At 42.0% G+C, this 20,802-nt stretch overlaps 1 protein-coding gene across 1 annotated transcript in view; it reads left to right on the forward strand.

Moving 5' to 3' along the window:
- CABLES1 (Cdk5 and Abl enzyme substrate 1) overlaps positions 1-20,802 on the forward strand; it is a 108,533-nt gene that overhangs the window by 29,766 nt on the left and 57,965 nt on the right. Inside the window, exon 2 of the mRNA XM_061596918.1 lies at positions 14,553-14,624. Within this exon, the coding sequence (XP_061452902.1) occupies positions 14,553-14,624 (72 nt within the window). The remainder of the gene's footprint in view (positions 1-14,552; positions 14,625-20,802) is intronic.

A 20,802-nucleotide genomic window follows, 5' to 3' on the forward strand; every position in this document is an offset into this window, starting at 1 on the left:
AAACACATTTTTTTAAAAAGCTTTAAAGACATCTTTTTAAAAAGGGCTAAAAACATATTGGTTTTTTTTTTTAAAAGTTTTAAAAAAACATATTAAAAAGCAATTCCAGCACAGATGCAAACAGGGATAGGTCTCAACTTAAAAGGCTTGTTGAAAGAGGAAAGTCTTCAATAGGCCCGAAAAGATAACAGAGATGGCGTGTGTCTAATATTTAAGGGGAGGGAATTCCACAGGGTAGATGCTGCCACACTAAAGGTCCGTTTCCTACGTTGTGCAGAACAGACCTCCTGATAAGATGGTATCTGCAGGAGGCCCTCACCTGAAGAGCAGAGTGACTGACTGGGTATATCAGGGGTAAGAGGACCTTTCATGTATCCTGGTTTCAAGCTGTATAGGGCTCTGTACACCAAAACCAGAACCTTGAACTTACCCTGGTAGCAAATGGGCAGCAAGTGCAATTCTTTCAGCTGCAGGGTGACGTGTTGGCGATATCCTGCCTCAGTGAGCAGTTGTGCTGCCGCATTTTGCAGCTTTCCAACAAACCTCAAGGGCAGATTCACATAGAGCGCATTACATTAATCCATCCTGGAGGATACTAGTGCGTAGACAACAGTGGTCAGGCTATCCCTGTACAGAAACAGCTGCAGCTGTCTTACCAGTCAAAGCTGGTAAAAGGCACTCCTAGCCACGGAGGTCACCTGGGCCTCTAGTGACAATGATGGATCCAGGAGCACCATGAACCTCCTCTTTCAGAGGGAGTATGACCCCATCCAAAGCAGGCAACTGACCAATAATCTAAAGTCGGGAATCACCAAGCCACAGTTCCTCCGCCTTGCTAGGATTTAGACTCAGTTTATTGGCCCTCATCCAGCCCACCACTGAGTCCAGGCAGTGGCCAAGGGCTTGCATGGCCTCTCTTGATTCAGATGTTACAGAGAAATAGAGCTGGGTATCATCAGCATACTGCTGACATCTCACCCCAAATCTCCTGATGACCACTCCCAAGGGCTTCATATAGATGTTAAACAGCATGGGGGACAAGATGGTACCCTGTGGCACCCCACAGCACAACTTGCAGGGGGCCGAAAGACAGTCACCCAATGCTATTCTCTGAGAGCGACCTTGGAGATAGGATCAGACCCACTGGAAAACAGTGCCTCTAATACCCATCTCACCAAGTCGGCCCAGAAGGATACCATGGTCAAAGGTATCAAAAGCCGCTGAGAGATCAAGTAAGAATAACAGGGTTGCATTCCCTCTGTCCTGATAAAGGTCATCCATCAGGGCAACCAAGACCGATTCAGTCCCATAACCAGGTCTGAACCCAGACTGGGATGGGTCAAGACAATCTGTTTCATCCAAGTGTACTTGCAATTGCTGTGCCACAGCAGTCTCAGTCACCTTCCCTAAAAAGGGGGTATTTGCAACCGGTTGGTATTTGTCACAAACCAATGGGTCCAGGGTGGGCTTTTTCAGGAGTGGTCGGATCACCACCTCTTTCAAAGTGGCTGGAACCACTCCCTCCCGCAATGATGCGTTGACCACACCCTGGATCCACTCAGTCAGACCCCTTCGGCAAGCTTTAATAAGCCAAGAAGGGTAAGGGTCGAGAGGACACGTTGCTGGTCGCATAATCACAAGCACCTTGTCCACGTCATCAGGCCGCATCAACTGAAACCGTTTCCAAGAAGTTGCAGCCGACGTTGCACTGGACACCCCATTGGGGACTACAGTAGATGTGGACGGGGCATCAAGACTGCTACGAAGGCGAGCAACTTTACCCTCAAAGTGCCTTGGAAACAATTCACAGTGTACCTCTGAAGGGTCTAAGACTCCATTTCCTGGAGTTGATGTCAACAGATCCCTGACAATACGGAAAAGCTCCACTGGACGGCTACTTGAGGATGCGTTGGAGACAGAGAAGTGGGCTTTCTTCACCACCCTCACCGCCACACAGTAGACACGGTTATGATGTTTTGCTCGTGCCTGATCATCCTCACAGCACGTTTTTCGCCACTTGCGCTCTAGCCGTCATCCAGCCTATTTCATTGCCCTTAGCTCACTGGTGTTCCAAGGTGCAAGCCGGGCTCCACAGTGCCAGAGAGGGCACTCGGGGGCAACCGTGTCAAGAGCCCAACGCGCCTCGCTGTTCCACAGCGTGACAAGGGCTTCAACAGGGTCACCTGCTCTATCTACTGGGAACTCCCCCAGGGCATTCAGGAATCCTGTGGATTCCAATAGTCTCTGGGGATGGACCGTCTTAATCTGTTCACCACCCCTGCAGGAAAGGATCGGAGCCATAAGTCTAAACTTCACCAGGAAGTGATCTGACCATGACAATGGGATGATATCCACCCCCCTATCTCCAGACCACCCCTTCCTCCATCTGGAGCAAAAATGAGGTCAAGGGTGTGCCCTGCCCTATGTGTCTGGCTGGTGACAACTCTTGACAGCCCCAAGGAGGCCATGAAGTCCTGAACCGGAACACTAGAGGCAGCCTCAGCATGGACATTGAAATCACCCAGCACTATCGTTCTGGGCTCCTCCAACACTACAGATGAGATGGCCTCTGCCAGATCAGGCAGAGAAGCTGCCAGGCAGCAGTGCGGACGGTACAGCAGCAGCAACCCTAGTTTACTGTCTCCTTGGCCCAACACCAGGTGCAGGCCCTCACAGCCAGCTCCAAGACAGAGTGGTTTCCTGGCTACGGAGATGGAAGTTCTGTGGACCACAGCAACTCTTCCCCCTCATCCCTTCAGTCTGTGCTGGTGTTGCACTGAGTATCCAGGTGGGCAAAAATGGATCAGATCAACTCCTCCCAGCTCACCCACCCAGGTCTCGGTCATTCATACCAAATCAGCACCTTCATCCACAATCAAATCATAGATCATGCTTCTTCTTTGCCTGGATGGGAAGATGTATGTGGAGAATCCTTGGGCTTTTGCGTAGCTGAACTGTAGCCTGTTAGACAAAGATAAGAGCCACATGTGGCTCCCAGAAGGTTGCCTATGAGGGACGTGGCCCTCAGTCTAAAAAGGTTCTCCACCCCTGCTCTGTGCTACCAGATTTCCCCCTTCTTAAACTTCTTGACAGATTTGGTTTTGCATGTGATGCATAAGATTCATTTGTATCTAAAAGGACCTGAGTCATGTAAGAAATGTTTTACACATTTCTCATGAGCAAATGTCTTTCTTTGTGGTAAACTCTGGGGTCCTCTGTACAAACATTCAGGATGCAGTTGAAAGTCGTAACTCTGCCCAACACAAGAGAGAGCTTGTGTGGAACATCTGCACAGAAATTCTGGAACATCACTTCAAACATCAGGGCTGGATGCCACAACCATAAGGCACTTCTCACAACACAAGGCTGAGAACAAATAGGTACTACAGGCTTCCCTGAGGGAATCAGCTATTCTAAAAGACTTTGTTAGATTTTTTTACTTAGTTTTCTTGTCTGTATGATATTTTGCACTGATATGTATCTGCCATGTGTATTCACTGAGCATTCTCTTGAAAGTTGTGTGTATATGCACATCAGATTTTTCTCTCTAAGCAGCCTAGTTCAGTATGGGGGCCTGGATTGGAAACATGTTGTGTATTATCCCTTATATCATTATATACCATAGAAAATGTATGTTACTACCATAGCAGGCCATGAGACAAGGTACTTTGGGGCTAACATCTGTCAAGAAAAGCTGCAAACACAGATGACTGAATGGTGTTTTTACATTTGACAGATGTTCATGGCTAGCACGTAGTAGTGTAGTGGCAAATTCAGAAGTGCAGGGTCCCTTCATGATAGTCACACCACACCCCCTGACAGCCACGTCCACAAGATTCAGTGTCTCTTCTGCAATTACAGAATAATAGAACCGAAATAAAACTGCTACGTGCGTAGGCTCCCCACCCTCCCAAATCTCTTTCTCTCTGGGGGCTAAATGTTGCCAGAAACCTTTTCCTTTAAAATTTCTGAAAGGGAGCTGTCTGTGGAACTCAGATTTGGAAAACCAAGGTACTTGTTCATGAACTCACTTACCCTAGAAGTCAATCAGCATGAAAGGGGAGGCATGTGTTAGCTAAGTAGAGTCTTCTCAGTGAGTAACTCACCTCCTTACATTCTGATTGGCTCCAATCAGCACAAAAAGACAAATAAGCACGTTGTTACCCAAGTGAAAAGACTTTCAGTGGCTAATGTGCTTCTCTTTCATGCACATTGGCTTGTACATTGAAACCCTGCTGGGACCCTGTTCCCAAAAAAGTAAGGGGTCAACAACCCCCTGTGACCCTGGACGACTACATCCCTGCGAGCTAGTCAGCAACCAGTGGTGCACACTATATTTTCAAGCTTTTTTTTTTTTCATTTACCATGTGCTCACTTACTGTGTGGCTAGGCCCAGAATCCCATAATTTCTGTGTGGTGGGAAATGTTATTCCTGCTTTTTATGATACTGTGTATCATAGTCACTTGTCTAGAATCACTTCATTTATCCATGACTTAAATTGAATTTGATGTTGGCTCCTTAATGTTGATTTATTTAGTGGATCATTGTAAGATTAGGCAAAAGAGCAGCTGTTTCTCTAAAATGAATGTTTAATATTATGACTTTTCAGTGTATTGAGCTGAAATCTTAATCCCATTTACCTGGGAGTAAGCCCCTCTGAGTTCAATAGGATTTACTTCTGAGTAGACATGGATGGGGTTGCATTCTTAGTCTGTTACATAATACAGGCTAAAAACCAGCAAGTCCTGAATTACAAAGAGCATGACAATATATGATGTGATAAAATAGGGATTTCTGGTGTGTGAGAAGAATGACACTGTGAGTAATAAGAATGTAAACAAAATGGAGCAAGTTGTAAAAACAAATGTTGGGCTGAATTTTTCATTATTTATTATTATTTATTATTATTTATTAAATTTATATACCGCCCGACTAGCAATAGCTCTCTGGGCGGTGAACATAAAACAGCATAAAAATACAAAAATTCATCTCTTCAGCAGCTGTCCCTCTTCCTTCATACTGATAGGTAAAGCTCAGAAAACATATATTTAAAAAAAACTATGTTGAGTAGCTATGCATATAGAATATAGACTCCCACAAGATCATTTAAACCTACTTATTTATTGTTACTATATTAATATATTTCTATGACACTTTTCTGGGCAATGTTCACCCACAGTGATTTACAACAGTAAAAAACTACAATTGTAAAAAAAATTAATGTACAAGAAGACCAGAGGAATACCACCCCCATTCCTCCAAACAAGCCATATGCCAGTAATGCATGGTAGTTCTTTTTTGAGCCAAAGAGCAGTGCTGTTTGGGGCTCTCTACTAGCATTCATATTTGTATTGTCGCACTGTGAAGTCTTGTATTTCCTTGTCTATGCTACTATGATTGGCAGGGGAGAGGCTATTCCTTTTGTAATGAGGTTTAAAAATATTAATTTCCCTCACCAACAAAGAGAGGAAGGGGATGAAACCACAGCCTTTGACTGCCAGGTTGACTCCCTGTAATATTCACTAATAGGAAAAAACCTTGAGGTTTAAGAGCATACCTATAGCCCACAGATATTTCTATCAAACTTTAAAAAGCAGGGAAATTGGGCAACTATAGTGAATGCACTAGAGGAGCAGGAGACCTGACCTCTCTGAAATATTGTACTGCCCTACAAATTTGTCAAAATGCAAACACAATTTCAGTAGGTCTTTCACAGTCCAATCCACTTCCTGTGTAGCTTGGAAGAATTTGGTAACATGTGCCTCTGACCATATGGTGAGTGGTGGCAACACCTGCCATCTCCAAAGTTGGAGAATTATATTTTTGTATGTTTGTTGGTGTTCTTACTTTGCTTCATTCCTGTGTTACTATGGTTTCTACAGAGAATCTAATCTAGAAAATATTATTATTTATCCTAGAAACCTGTGTCAAGTTTATTTTTATTAATTTCAAAGCCTTTGTATTGGTCAATGTCATATGATGGGGAAAAGAGGTTATGTTCTATTTCTAATTTGGGTGCATTAACAGTTGAATCTGAAACTGTGCATTGATGTAAAATCAGACAGATTACAATATATTGCTACTTCAGGAATGACTCTAGCTGTTGGAAAAAACAAACTTAGCCTGCCCAAGATGCATGTTTTCAGCCTGCTATGTTTAAACCACTTCATTTCAGGTGAGGTGGGCACGGTCAATTAAAAACATAGAGCACACCTAGAATTTTGCTAGAATATATTTCACCTCCCACTGTTTTATCTTGTGCAAACTGAGACACTCCTGATGTCCACTGGAGACTATTCTGCAGAATAGTCAGTGCCATTATTCCACAGTTACGTTTGGAGTTTTTTAGTGTAAATTTTGCAAAGTGTTGCTGTACTTCACATATTCACAGAAACAGAAGCAAAAGAAAATGATTTCTTATAGGAAACTTCACTAAAATGTCCAATTAAATCAGACATATTTAAAGTGACTATCTGAACTATGTCAACTGTCTTAATAAAGTTGCTTCCTCCCTGCTAAAACAAGATCAGCACAGCACATGTCTTCTTTCTATTATTTGGGCTGATTGCAGGTGTTGCCACTACTCACCATATGGTGATGAGAGATGACGTTCTAGGCCTTTCAGACAAAATGAAATAGACAAATCGCCGGGTCCAGATGGCATCTACCTGAGTTCTCAAAGAACTCAAATGTGAAATTGCTGACCTTCTAGCAAAACATGCAACTAGTCCCTCAAATCAGCCTCCATACCTGAGGACTGGAAAGTGGCCAATGTAACACCAATTTTTTAAAAAAAGGATCCAGGGAGGATCCTGGAAATTACAGGCCAGTTAGCTTAACATGTCTCCCTAGAAAACTGGTGGAAAGTATTAAAGATAAAATAACCAAACATATAGAAGAAAAGCCTTGTTGAAGCAGAGCCAGTATGGCTTCTGCCAAGGTAGGTCTTGTTTCACCAACCTGTTAGAGTAATTTGAGAGTGTCAACAAGCATATAGAGGTGATCTGGTTGTCATAGTGTACTTGGACTTTCAAAACGCTTTTGACAAGGTACCTCACAAAAAACTGAATAAGATTAGCAGTCATGGAATAAGAGGAGAGGTGCTCTTGTGGATCAGCAATTGGTTAAGTAGCAGGAAGCTGAGAGTAGGGATAAATGGACAGTTCTCCTAATGGAGGGCTGCAGAACATGGAGTCCCCCAAGGATCAGTATTGGGACCTGTGCTTTTTAACTTGCTCATAAATGATCTAGATGAGCAGTGAGGTGGCCAAGTTTGCTGATGAAACTGAATTGTTCAGGGTCATTAAAACAAAAAGTGATTGTGAAGAGCTCCAAAAGAACCTCTTCAGACAGAGTGAGCGGGCAGTAAAATAGCAAATGAAATTTAATGTGAGCAATTGAAAAGTGATGCACATTGGGGCAAAAAAATCCTATTTCAGATACATGATCATGGGGTCTGAATTGGCAGTGATTGGCCAGAAACAAGACCTTGGGGTTTTAGTGGTTAGAATCATAGAATCATAGAGTTGGAAGGGGCCTTGTAGGCCATCGAGTCCAACCCCCTGCTCACAGCAGGAAATCCACAGCTAGAGCATCTCCCACAGATAGCTGTCCAGCCTCTGCTTGAAGACATCCAGCGAAGGGGATCCCACCACCTCCCTAGGCAGTCGGTTCCATTGCCGAACTGCCCTTACTGTCAAGAAGTTCCTTCTAATATCCAATCTGAATCTACGCTCCTGCAACTTAAAACCATTAGACCTAGTCCTACCCTCTGGGGCAGCAGAGAACAAATCTGTACCCTCCTCTATGTGACAGCCCTTCAGGTACTTAAAGAGTGTAATCATGTCACCCCTCAGCCTTCTCTTCACCAGATTGAACATGCCAAGTTCCTTCAACCTTTCCTCATAAGACTTGTTCTCCATACCGGCTATCATCCTCGTCGCCCTCTTTTGAACCCGCTCTAACTTGTCTATATCTTTCTTAAAATGAGGCGCCCAGAACTGAACGCAGTATTCCAGATGAGGCCTGACCAATGCAGAATATAGTGGGACTATTACTTCCCTCGACCTGGAAACTATAGCTCTGTTTATGCATCCCAAAACCGCGTTTGGCTTTTTTGCCGCAGCATCACACTGCTGGGTCATGTTCAACTTGCGATCCACTACAATTCCAAGGTCCTTCTCACGCACTACTGCTAAGCTGGGTATTTCCCATCCTGTACCTGTGCATTTTGTTTTTGTGGCCTAAATGCAGAATCCTGCATTTGTCTTTATTGAATGTCATTTTATTAATTTCAGCCCAATTTTCTAGTCTATCCAGGTCCCTTTGGATTTTATTCCTGTCTTCCATTGTGTTAGCTATCCCTCCCAGTTTTGTATCATCTGCAAACTTCATAAGGCTTCCCTCCACCCCATCATCTAAGTCATTGATAAAAATGTTGAAGAGTATCGGCCCCAGGACAGAACCCTGTGGCACTCCACTCGAAACCTCCTTCCAGTCCGAAGCAGAGCCACCGACGACCACTCTTTGAGTATGGTTTTCCAACCAGTTGTGAATCCACCTGACAGTATTTCCATGTAGTCCGCATTTGACGAGTTTGCTAATCAAAAGGTCGCGGGGACTTTGTCAAACGCTTTGCTGAAATCTAGATAGATGACATCTACAGCATTTCCACCATCTACTAGGCTAGTGACCCGGTCAAAAAAAGAGATGAGATTAGTTTGACAGGATTTTTTCTTGACAAACCCATGCTGGCTCCTACTAATCACAGCATTGTCATCTAGATAGTTGCCAATGGACTCTTTTATTATCTGTTCTAATATCTTTCCCGGTATTGAAGTCAGACTGACCGGCCTGTAATTCCCCGGATCTTCTTTTTTACCCTTTTTAAAGAGCAGGACGACGTTTGCCCATCTCCAATCCTCCGGCACCTCTCCCGTTCTCCAGGATTTCTCAAAGATGATGGCAAGAGGTTCTGAGAGTACATCCGCAAGTTCCTTCAATACTCTGGGATGCAGTTCATCAGGCCCTGGAGATTTGAACTCATTTAGGTTAACTAGGTATTTCCTGACTATCTCCTTATCAATCTCGAACTGCAATCCCGACCCCTTACTGAGATTGCTACCGATGCAAGGTTGCACACTGTTCCCTTTTTGGGAGAAAACGGAAGCAAAATAGGTGTTGAGCAGTTCTGCCTTTTCCTTGTTATCTGTCAACATTTTGCCATCCTCATTGAGCAGCAGTCCCACCGTTTCCTTGGTCTTTCTCTTGCTTTGAACATATCTGAAAAACCCCTTTTTGTTGTTCCTCGCTTCCCTTGTCAGCCTCAGCTCATTCTGGGTTTTAGCTTTCCTTACGCTATTCCTGCAAGCCCGAGCCGCTCATCGGTACTCTTCCTTGGTGATGCGTCCTTCCTTCCGTTCTTTATACATGCTCTTTTTACTTTTACCTCCTCCACCAGTCTTCCGTGTAGCCACATTGGCTTTTTCCGATGTCTTCCGTTTTTCTTTCTCTTTGGAATTGTTTGCGATTGCGCTTTTTGTAATAACGTTAGCTCAATGAAGAAGTAGACTCAGTGTGTGGCAGCTGTGAAAAATGCAAATTCCATGCTAGAGATCATTAGGAAAGGTATTAAAGATAAAACTGCCATTATGCAAATCTATATTGCAACCAGCGCCAGAGGGCTGCCAGGACAAACCCTGGCCAAGGAGCCCTGTGGCCCAGAGGGGGCCCTGAAGGGCCCCTATGTAAGGGGGGAGGGTGGCACTCCCATTCTGCGATCCGCTGTAGCGTCGGCTCCCACATGCCACACCTACCTCTCCTGTTGTGGTGAATGTTGTGTGCGCTGTGCACGCATACCTGCTATCAACCAAGATGGCTGCCAAGGATTCCCTAAGGGGCTGATGCCCCTGCTGCCATCTTGGTTGATGGTAGACATGCATGCACAGCACACACAGCATTCATTGCACCAGGAGAGATAGGTGGAACGTGTGGGCAGGTGCCATGGGCCCGGGGCAGGTCAGTTATGCCTGGTGCTGGCCCTGGTTCTAGTTGCAACCACATTTGGAATACCATCCAAATCTTTTTTTAAAAAAAGGTTAAAATGTATTGTTTTTTTAAACAAGGTTTAAAAACATTAAAAACCAATTCCAACACAGACGCAGACTGGGATAAGGTTGTTGTGGGGAAGAGAGAGTCAGCAGGATCTGAGAGATAGAAGTTTACAGAGAGAGGAGGGGTGACAGCTAAACTCAGGTACTTACTTTCTTATAATCACTGCCAGCCAGCAACAAGCTTTGGGGGAAGACACTGGAGCTTGCTTTTAAAAAAAGTTCTGAAGGGAAGTATGGAGCAGTGAATGAGTCCCTGCATGCTGAAGATGCTGTTATCTGCCAGCTGAAAATGTTGTTGTCTGCCAGTGAGTACTTCCTTCCTTTGTCTCAGGGATTAATTTTCTGAAGGGGGGGTGTTCAAGTAGTGTGTGTGTGTGGTGTGTGTGTGTGTGTGTGTGTGTTCGTTCAATGGGGGATTTACTCCTAAGTAAATGTGCCTTGGACCCTTACAGCCCATTCCTATGCATGCTTATTCAGAAGTAAGTCCCACTGCTTTTAGTGGGGTTTACGACTAGATAAGTGTATATCTCAATAACAAGTATAGGAAGATTATCAGAAAACTCTGACAATGCAAATGAAATCCCATGTGACTGATCTTTTTTTGTGTGTGTGAGCTCTTCTCCAAAGAGGTAACTAGAAACTTTCTCAGGTTGGTACCTTACTCTTTTGTAGCAGAGAGAGAAAAAGTGTATTGCGCTCTCTCTCTCTCTCTCTCTCTCTCTCTCTCTCTCTCTCTCTCTCTCTCTCTCGCACGCTCTCTCACTCTCTCATTTAAAAAAAGGGGGGAAGGGAGGATGTGTGGTTTTGTTTCAACCCAAAGCCAGGAGTTAGGAAGGAAAAGAGAGAAAAAAGTTGAGGGAACTGTGTGTGGGGGGGGATAAATTCAAGATTTAAACAGTTAAAAATCCAGCACTGATTCATTTGTTGTGGTTATCTATTAATACTTCATAATAACTGCACCATTCTTTCTTTTTCATTTTTGAGCAAAAAATCCCGTTTCAGCCATGAAGTTCATTTGGTGCCCTTGGGCCCAACCTACCTCACAGGCTTGTTGTGAAGATATAGAAGATATAGATGTAGATGGCTGCAAAGGGGGACTTAGTGCTTGCATCATAGGCATCAAATTTTGCTTCCTTTAACCAAAATGATGCATTTTTGTAAAGGAAGAGACATGTTTTTTTCTCCCCCTTATCCCCCCATAGTATACCTCTAGGCTTCAACCAGTCTGGCATGATTATGGTGTGTTTAGAGGCATGCATAAGTCCCAATTGTATTCAAGTGAGCTTACTTGTGTGCACAAGGGGCCCTCTCACCATGGACCCTCCTCTGCCCCTTCCTCACAAGAAGGCCTAGGCTATAATCCTGTACCCACTTACCTGGGAATAAGTCTCATGAAACACAAAGAGACTTGCTTCTCTGAGTAGACATGTATAGCATGGGATTTTTTAACATCTACCCACACTTAATATGTAGTAGAATCTGCAGAAAAAAACTTATAAGGAGTACCTGATCTCAAATGGAGATTACAAGGAGACAGAAGCTGCTAGCTATGTATAGGGGAGGAGGAAACAGCAGCTGTTTAGGACCCCAGGGATTCTTGGTGTCCAAACAACTCACTTGCAGAGACTGAAAGCTTATATTTATTGAATAAAATACAGTTTTATTATATTGCTGCCCGGGGAATTAGGGCAGGATATAAATTCAATATATAAATACAGTAGGGCCCCACTCGTACGGCATGTTCCTTTCCAGGCCCCCGCCAAAAAGCAAAAACTGCCAGAAAGTGGGGCCCTACTCAGCTGTAGCGCACAAGCTCCCCGCCCTACAGCTGATTGCGCAGTTCGTTGTAGTGCAGGGAGCTCCAGCTGCCAGATACAGCTGACAGCGATCAGCTGGAGCGTGCGAGCTCCCCGCAATCGCTCACTACAGCTGTAGGGCGGGGAGCTCGTGCGCTACAGCTGAGTAGGGCCCCACCCTCCGGCGGTTTTTGCTTTTTGGCGGGGGCCTGGAAAGGAACATGCCGTACGCGGGGAGCACACGATCAGCTGGAGCACGGGGAGCTCTCGTGCTCCAGCTGAAGCTCCCCGCGCTCCAGCTAATCGCCCCACTGGCACCGCCCTATTAGCGGAACGCCGACAAGCAGGGCCCTACTGTAAAATAATCTTAGAAAGTTGCATAATCTTAGAAAGGGACATGGCTGTGAGAGGTGGGAAGGGGGTGTGGTATGACTATTATGAAGGGACCCTACACTTCTAAATTTGCCACTACACTACTGCTTAGGATGTCATAATTTCAGCTAAAAAATTTGGGCATGTGCATTCAGAATTATTAATGAATGAATTATAATTAATTAATTAGTTGTTGTTCCGCCATGAAAATGGTATGGTTTTACATGTTTATAAAAATTTTTGCAAACTTCCTTTCATTCCTAAAACCTCCTCCAATAGTACATAAAAACAAAACATTAAAACCAAATTTAAACAATAAACCAGATTAAGAACACAGCAGAAGATGTCTAAAACCCAGGAACAGATAAATGAATAACATAACAGTCCAGAGATTCCACATTAGCTATGAACAAATCAAATCACTATTACAGATACTGGAAGACATAGCATTAACTGTGTGTCTGTGTGTGTGTGCGCACGCATGTGTAAATAATTTATATATGATTAATTAGTGTAGTCTTATATGTATAACCCTTTTAGCAGGAAGCTGTTTGTGCTATGGAGATCCTTTTGATTCTTCTACAAGAGATATGAAATTCCTCCCTCCAACTCCCTCCCCCCCATACTAATCTGATTTTAGTTCTTGTTTTGTTTTTTATTTTACAGTCGATTACTTTTACGTAGGTTCATTATATGATATTTGTTTTATGTACATATATATGGCTTTATCTTGCTGTTATTTTTTTAAAAAATTATTGTCGCTTATATTTTATAACATCAGTAAAATATAAGCTTAAAATATTGAGGAATTAGGGGCAGCAGGCCAAGTTCCAATCAAGGCCCTACTTTCTCTCATTCACATGCCCTCACTCTCACCACCACAGCTTCCTCTTCCCTCTCTTCCTCACTTCTCCGGGATGTGGCTACCCCTCTTTCCTATTTTCTCTCATATGTCCTTTTGTTGTAGATCTTGTATCACAGCTCGTTACAGTAAGACAGAGAAATATGGGGAGCAGGCAGGAGTGCAAAGTCAGCTACAGATAATGATTGACAATCGTTGAACTATATGGCAATCTAATTTGGGTCAAGGGCTGCTATCTGCTGTTCTGTGTGAGAGTCTAGAGTTCTGAAGGATATTAGGGGGAGTTTTTTGTACAGAAGAGGTGGACAACCTATTTTCTGTTGAAAGCCAAATTTCCTTGCCAGTAATCTGTTGGAAACTTCAGGTAGACAGTGAGCGGAGCCAGAGACAAAGGTGTTCTGGATTGATCAGTCTTGGAATAAAGAGTGGCCTGCTTCATTTTGCACCATAACTATCTCAGATTAGATTTCCCAATCCTGTGCAGTTCTATTGAGGAATAAGCCCGACCAGGTTTAATGGAGCTACACAGAGGAATTTTTATTTTTGTTTAGTCCAGCAGACCAATACAGCTACTGTTCTGGAAAGCAGTGAAGATAATTCCTTTCTGACTTTAGTGGGCTATACACACACATACCGCAGAAGCCTGCCAGTTTGTTCTCAGACAGGTTTGGGGTTGGATGTTTTCCCCAAGCCTCACAACAAGGAAAAAGATGTTCAAACTTGTATTTGATTTGATCAATTAAATGATTGCCCTTTCTGTTTGCTCTGACACTACTTAGATGGGGGGGGTGAGAAACATGGAGAATAAGGCTATCAGTGGCTATTAGCCACAATGACTATGTTCTATGTCCATTGTCAGAGGCAGTATGCCTCTAAATATCAGGAGCTGGGAATTAGTTTAAGGAAATATTGGAGGCCCTATAAAATGAAGTTGAGGCGGCATTCATCCCCTGGGCTACAGATTGCCCACCTATAGGAAAACCCCCAGTAGAAGTGTAAAATGTTTGAAGATAGGAGAACTGGGAGGAATAGAGGATTTTATATGGAATGTGGTACTCATTTTAGAACAGCTGTGTACATACACATCCTCAACTTGGAAGAGCTGTCAAGTTGCAACCCAGACACCAATCATTTGCTTTTTAAATACTTGGGTGCGGAAGCTAAGGCTGCTCTCACTTGGTGCTCCCTCCTTCTGCACTGCCTGAAGTAGTGAATATTTGCTCAAGATCATTTGAAGACATTTCATTATAGCTTCTGTTATGTGACATGCTTATTTATGGTGAAAAGCAATGTGTGGACACTCAAGCACACAAGTTTTATTTGATTTCATTTTGTTTAATCAGCCCACTTCAGCTCAATTTTGTAAAAAAAAATTGGTTTTAGTATTTTATTGTTTCTTTTCTCTGCAGACGTCGGTTGATTTCCCAGAGGTCTTCACTGGAGACTTTGGAAGACATTGAGGAAAATGCTCCATTACGGAGGTAACTATAAATATACATGGGTTCTGCATGGTTTTTCTGGGATTATTATACCGTGTATGGTTCTGCCATTGACACATCTGGGAAAGAGGAGTTCAGTGACAGGTTGCATCCATTGAAGTCACCTGTCAGCTTTATGTTAACATATGTATAGGATCAAGTACAAGGGATGAAACTGGCCAAATGACAGCTAGAATGCAAGTGGCTAAATATGTGCTGTGAGGCCAACTGAACATGAGTGAAACAACATAACTGTGCTTACTGTATGGTGGTGAGGATGGCGAAGAAGGCCAACTTCTCTACCTCCATCACATGCTCAAGTAGCTGTCCCATGGACCTTTTTTCATATTGTCTGGCATCTGTTAACATTCACTCCAGGGAACATGAGGCAGTCTCACTCACAGTCAGATAATTATTCCTAATCCTTTTCCTATTTTTTTTTTAAATGTTGCTAAGTTTTTAAATAAAAAATTAAGGAATTAATAATTTGCCATTGTAAACGGGGGTAAAGTCATGCCCTTGTACAAGGATGAGAGGGCCACAAGTTGCAGATTCAAAAAAACTACACAAACTTTTAACCTGTTTGTAGTAAAGAAAAAACATTATTATCATTTGTGTTTGCCTTGTGTTTCCAATACAAAAATGCACTTCAATAACATAGTAACATTTTTATATAATAATATGAATATATATATTGGGGAAGGCTAATTTTTTAACAATAGAATTATATAAAAAAGTAATACATCCTGTGCATTTTGTCTGTGGCTGAGCCCCTTGGCAAGACAGAAGTTTTATTAAATTTTCTGTAGGTCAAGGTCTGGATAACTGTGCTTATCAGTATTTACCAAATTCATGAAGGGCACAGAGAATAAAGACAATGGGTGAAAAGTAATTATAAAACACCATTTTGTTTTTATTACGGTTTGGATACAAGATTGGATTGTCAACATCATTTGTATATTCAATGTACTCCATGTTTGTTGATTAACTGTTCATTTTTCTGTATTTCCTGAAAAATAAAATAAAAGATAATTATAAAAAAAAATCATGGCTTGTTAAACTGAACAGAAATTGGATTTTTTTTTTACCCTGTCTCTTAAGGGGCAAAAAAAATGAATAGCAAAATCTACAACTTCCTATTAATAAGACTGTGTTCTTTTTAGACACTGTGTAACAGAGCATTCATGAGAACATTATGAAGTGGCTTCCTAAATTATTCAAATGCAGCTATAATTGCCCAGAGAAATAAGTCATGTTTAATATTTCAGATTGTTTACTTGGGGCTCTCTTTCCAGTGGACGTCTGTTCACAGTGGGGCTTCTTTTAATTGGAGCCCATTGTGGCTGCTGATAGAAATAGGAGGGTGTTACAAGGTTCGTATGCTATTCAGAGGGAAATAGACATATCTAGGAGAATAAAACCTCCATGAAGAGAGATAGTGATCGTGTGTAGATCTTTGCAGTTTATGGTCAAATGATAGAGGGCCAAACAACATGTTACATGCAGCTGTGTATTTACCTTTTCTCTGATACTTCTTTTTTTTTAACTAAAAACAGTCTTTGCAGATATGTAGTGGTATTGGTGTGTGAGTGACTGCTTAATGAGGATAGAAAAGCCCCCCCTCCATTATTTAGTATTTTTTCAATTTAGACTAACTTTAAAAAAAGTTCCTTTATTAAAGACACTGCTTAAAATTAAATACAAGCACTTTAAACCTACACTTACTTAAAACTAGGGTGGTCAGACAAAAAAGAGGACAGGGCTTCTTCACCTTTAATAGTTGTGTAAAAAGGGAAACTCCAGCAAGACACACGACACCTGCTGAAATTATCAGTGTTCCATTATCAAAGGTGCAGAGCACTGTCCCCTTTTTCATTTGGCCATCCTACTTAAAATTGAATCAAGGGCCCTCTGTCAAACACATTGAACTAAAAATTGATTGTCAGCAAAGTGCCATGTGGAAAAAAAAGTTTATAAGGTCAAGCCTTAGAATCATAGAATTGTAGAGTTGGAAGGGTCCTATAAGGCCATCAAGTCCAACCCCCTACTCAATGCAGGAATCTAACTTAAAGCATACTCAACAGGTGGCTGTCCAGCTGCCTCTTGAATGTCTCCAGTGTTGGAGAGTCCACCACCTCCCTAGGTAATTGGTTCCATTGTCATACTGCTCTAACAGGAAGTTTTTCCTGATGTTCAGTCAAAATCTGGCTTCCTGCAACTTGAGTCCATTATTTTGTGTCCTGCACTTTGGGATGATTGAGAAGAGATCCTGGCCCTCTTCTGTGGGACAACCTTTCAAGTACTTGAAGTGTGCTATCATATCTTCCCGCAGCCTGCTCTTCTCAATGCTGAACATGCCCAGTTCTTTCAGTCTCTCCTCATAGGGCTTTGTTTCCAATCCCCTGATCATTCTTGTTGCCTTCCTCTGAACCTCTTCCAGTTTGTCTTCATCCTTAAAGTGCGGTGTCCAGAATTTGATGCAGTACTCAAGATGAGGCCTAGACAGTGCCGAATAGAGGGGAACTCGTACTTCATGTGATTTGGAAACTCTACTTCTGTTAATGCAGTCTAAAATAGCATTTGCCTTTTTTGCAGCCACATCACACGGTTGGCTCATATTCAGCTTGTGATCAACAATTCCAACATCTTTCTTGCTGTATCTAGGTTTGCTGTATGGCACAATGGTTCATATACTAAATTGTTATTATGGGGCTTGATTTTGGGACTAGCAGATCATTATTAGGGCACTGGAAGCCAGCCTCTAGCTTCATGAGATGCTACTCTGAATGTATGTCATCAGTTTCGCTAATCTGGTGATCTTGTATGCTTCTTAACTACCTGAGGTCTGTAATTTTCCTGGTTCTCAAATTATGAATATTTCTTTTCCATTAATAAAGACATTTGTTTTTTTATCCTATAAAATAAACTGTTCTGAAGAGAAACTACCAATCCTTTGCTTCTGGAAAGTTCTGGTCTCTTAGTTGTACAACAGTTTTGGATTACTAGCTATGTATTAAGTAAGCAACATATGACATAGCATTTTCTAAAATTAGTAGAAAATATCCTGTTCCCATCCTGACCTGTAAAATTTGTTAGCCACCTTGGACTTGTAATTCTGCTGCATTTCTAATATACTGGACCAAAACAAGTCTTGTATTGCATTAGGTTAAAAGTTCATTGAATTTGGCATTTAAATTCTAAAGCTGAATGCAAGATTTGCTGAGCTAAATGAATTTAGAAGGCAGAGAGATGGTTGTATTAGTAGACCCACTGTCCAACTTTTATTATTATTATTTTATTTTTATTTTTATTTATTTATTTAATTTGTATCCCGCTCTTCCTCCCAGCAGGAGCCCAGGGCGGCAAACAAGGCACTAAAAACACTTTAAAAGATCATAAAAACAAATCTTAAAATACATTAAGACAAAACAGCGTTAAAAACATTTTAAAAACGTTTTTAAAGGGTTAAAACATTATTTAAAAACATATTAAGCAATATTAAGCATATTAAGCAACAGGCATTTGTGAAAAATCATTGTATAGTTAACTTACAGTACAACATATACAAGTCTACTCAGAAGTAAATTTCTTTATGTTTAATGGAGCTTACTCCCAGGTAAATCAAATTGGGTGTAGGATTGCACTAATTAAGCAAGATAAGGACTAGCAGAAGCCTTGAAGCTGTACTAATTTGCAGGGAGGGGGGAACAAGAGGAAAAATATGACACTTTATAGCACAAAGATGCATCAATTTGGTTAAGGCAAGTACAGTAGGGCCCCACTCATACGGCAGGTTCCGTTCTAGGCCCCCGCCGGAAAGTGGGGCCCTACTCAATTGTAGCACGGGAGCTCCCTGCGCTACAGCCGACGGCAATCAGCTGTAGTGCGGGAGCTCCCAGATTGAGGCTTTGCGTGTGTTTTATGTCTACTGTCTCATAACTTCTTTTTGTCTGAGAATGTTGTATTTCATATAGTTACAGATACTCTTTTTTTTCTTTTTCTTTTTTAAAGCCCAAATTCTGTGGTTATTTTTTTTAAACTTGAGTTCTTTGCATGGTTTACGGTTAGCGTTGCAGGAGATCAGGCAAGCCTTTTCTACTATGAAAATACAATAATAGGGAAACCTTCACCTGTTAACATTCTATCTGTCAGACATCTTATTACTTGTGTATGCCCCCCTCCCCAGATTTACTTTTGATTTGTGAACGCTATGACTGTTGCCATTCCCTACCCCCATTGATGTTTGCAACAACCCTGTGAGGTAGCTTAGGCTGAGACAATATATGTACGTAAGCAGCAGCAGGTAGTTGTAGTTGGTACAGAATTAATATAGTCCCTGAAATGTATTCTGGTGGAGTCCAGTCCTATATATGTGTACTTTGAATTAAGCCTCATTGAGTTAAATGGATAAGTATATAGGATTGCAGATTAATTTTTACCTCTGAAAGTAACATGCTGTAAGACATAAAATTTAAGAGACATACTTTTCTGGATGTGTTTGAAACTGGTGGGTAGGTGGGAAGGCAGTTGTGTTAATGTAATTGGGTCATCAACATAGTGCCCTCTAGATGTTGTTGGATTACAATTCCCATCAGTCTCAGACAACATAACCATTATCAAGGATGATGGAAATTGTAGTCCTACAACATCTGGAGGGCACCATGTTGGCTATCCCTGGTGTGTAAGGCCCCACAAATAACTTTTGTTTTTTGTTGCAATACACGCAAGAACATAAGAAGAGCCTGCTGGATCCAACCAGTGGCCCATCTAGTCCAGCATCCTGTTCTCACAGTGGCCAATCAGATGCCCTAAAGGGAAGCCTACCAGCAGGACCTGAGTGCACAAGCAGCACTCTCTTCTCTTGTATTCCCAGCAACTGATACTCAGAAGCATTCCAACAGTGGGAGTAGAACATAGCCATCATTGCTAGGTCCTGCTGATAGCTTTATCCTCCATGAATTTGTCTAATTCTCTTTTAAAGCCATCCAAGATGGTGCCCATTGCTGCTTTTGTGGTAGCAAATTCCATAGTTCCACTATATGCTGTGCAAGACTACATTTTTAATTGCAGGAGAAGGGATAATGTTTATTCTAGTGGATTACTTTTGATATGTGCATTTTCTGTTTACCTATGTTATGTCTTGTTGTATTGATCAGGATGAGACTGAGGATAAAATAGAGCTTCTTTATTTAATAATTCTTAAACAGTAAAACATCTGAGCTTGTTCTGTGCTAGGCCACACACAACACTGACTAACTGCAGTAGCTAAATCAGTCTAGCTCCTCCTAGGGTGTGTAATACCCTCTAGAGAAAGTTAACTCTTTCTTTGTTGTGCATCTACCTTAAAGACAGATTTCACTACATTTCCCTTTCTTTGAGTTGTAACTTACGTTGTGGTTGTTGTTTTTCAACAAACATTGTGTAGAATAACATTTAGTCTCTATAGCATTCTGGTTTTCGAATTACTCTTCCTCTGGATGTCACTCTCTTCAGACTCTCAAGCGATAGGCTGTCTTTGACAGGTGATGCTTGCTCACAAGAATTTGTCAGTTCCTTGTTCTCAGTCTTTTGAGATTGTTCTGGCAATTAATTCTGCTCTTCTGGTATTTCTGCCTCTGAATTCTCATTTTGTTGTGAAATTGGTTGTGGTTTGGGAACCAACTGTAGATGTCTCCTGTTCCTTTGAAATGTTCTATTGTTGGTAGTGACAACATAAGATCTTGGAGTTTGACTTTGGCTCTGAGCTGTTGCTGGTTGAAACCATCCTTTCTGGTCTGTGAAGGCGAATGAAGGCAGATAAAAGACTTCCAATCGTCGTGGTATCCATGCCATTGGATCAAACCCTTTTTCTGTCAAGATGGTGTGTTGATCGTCGTGCGCCGCTCTCCCAACATAAAACAAATTCATGCACAGGCGTTTTCCAAGCAAAGTCCTTATCTTGGAAGACAATCTTACTCGGCCATGAGTGATCACCAATGACTCTGGTCATCCAATTTTCAGTCTTACTTGTGAACCAGGTTGTAATTTTGGAAGTGTCTTCACTCCATAATGTCTGTCGTAGTAATATTTGTAGTTCTTTTAGCCATGTTGTCTGTGACACGGACTTTTCCCAAATCAGGCCACTTAGGATACAAATTTGCTTCTAAGGTTGGAATTGGTTTCTTAATCAGTTGTGCAGGAC

This window comes from Rhineura floridana, chromosome 1 (assembly GCF_030035675.1).
Source record: "Rhineura floridana isolate rRhiFlo1 chromosome 1, rRhiFlo1.hap2, whole genome shotgun sequence".
Classification (NCBI taxonomy): domain Eukaryota; kingdom Metazoa; phylum Chordata; class Lepidosauria; order Squamata; family Rhineuridae; genus Rhineura; species Rhineura floridana.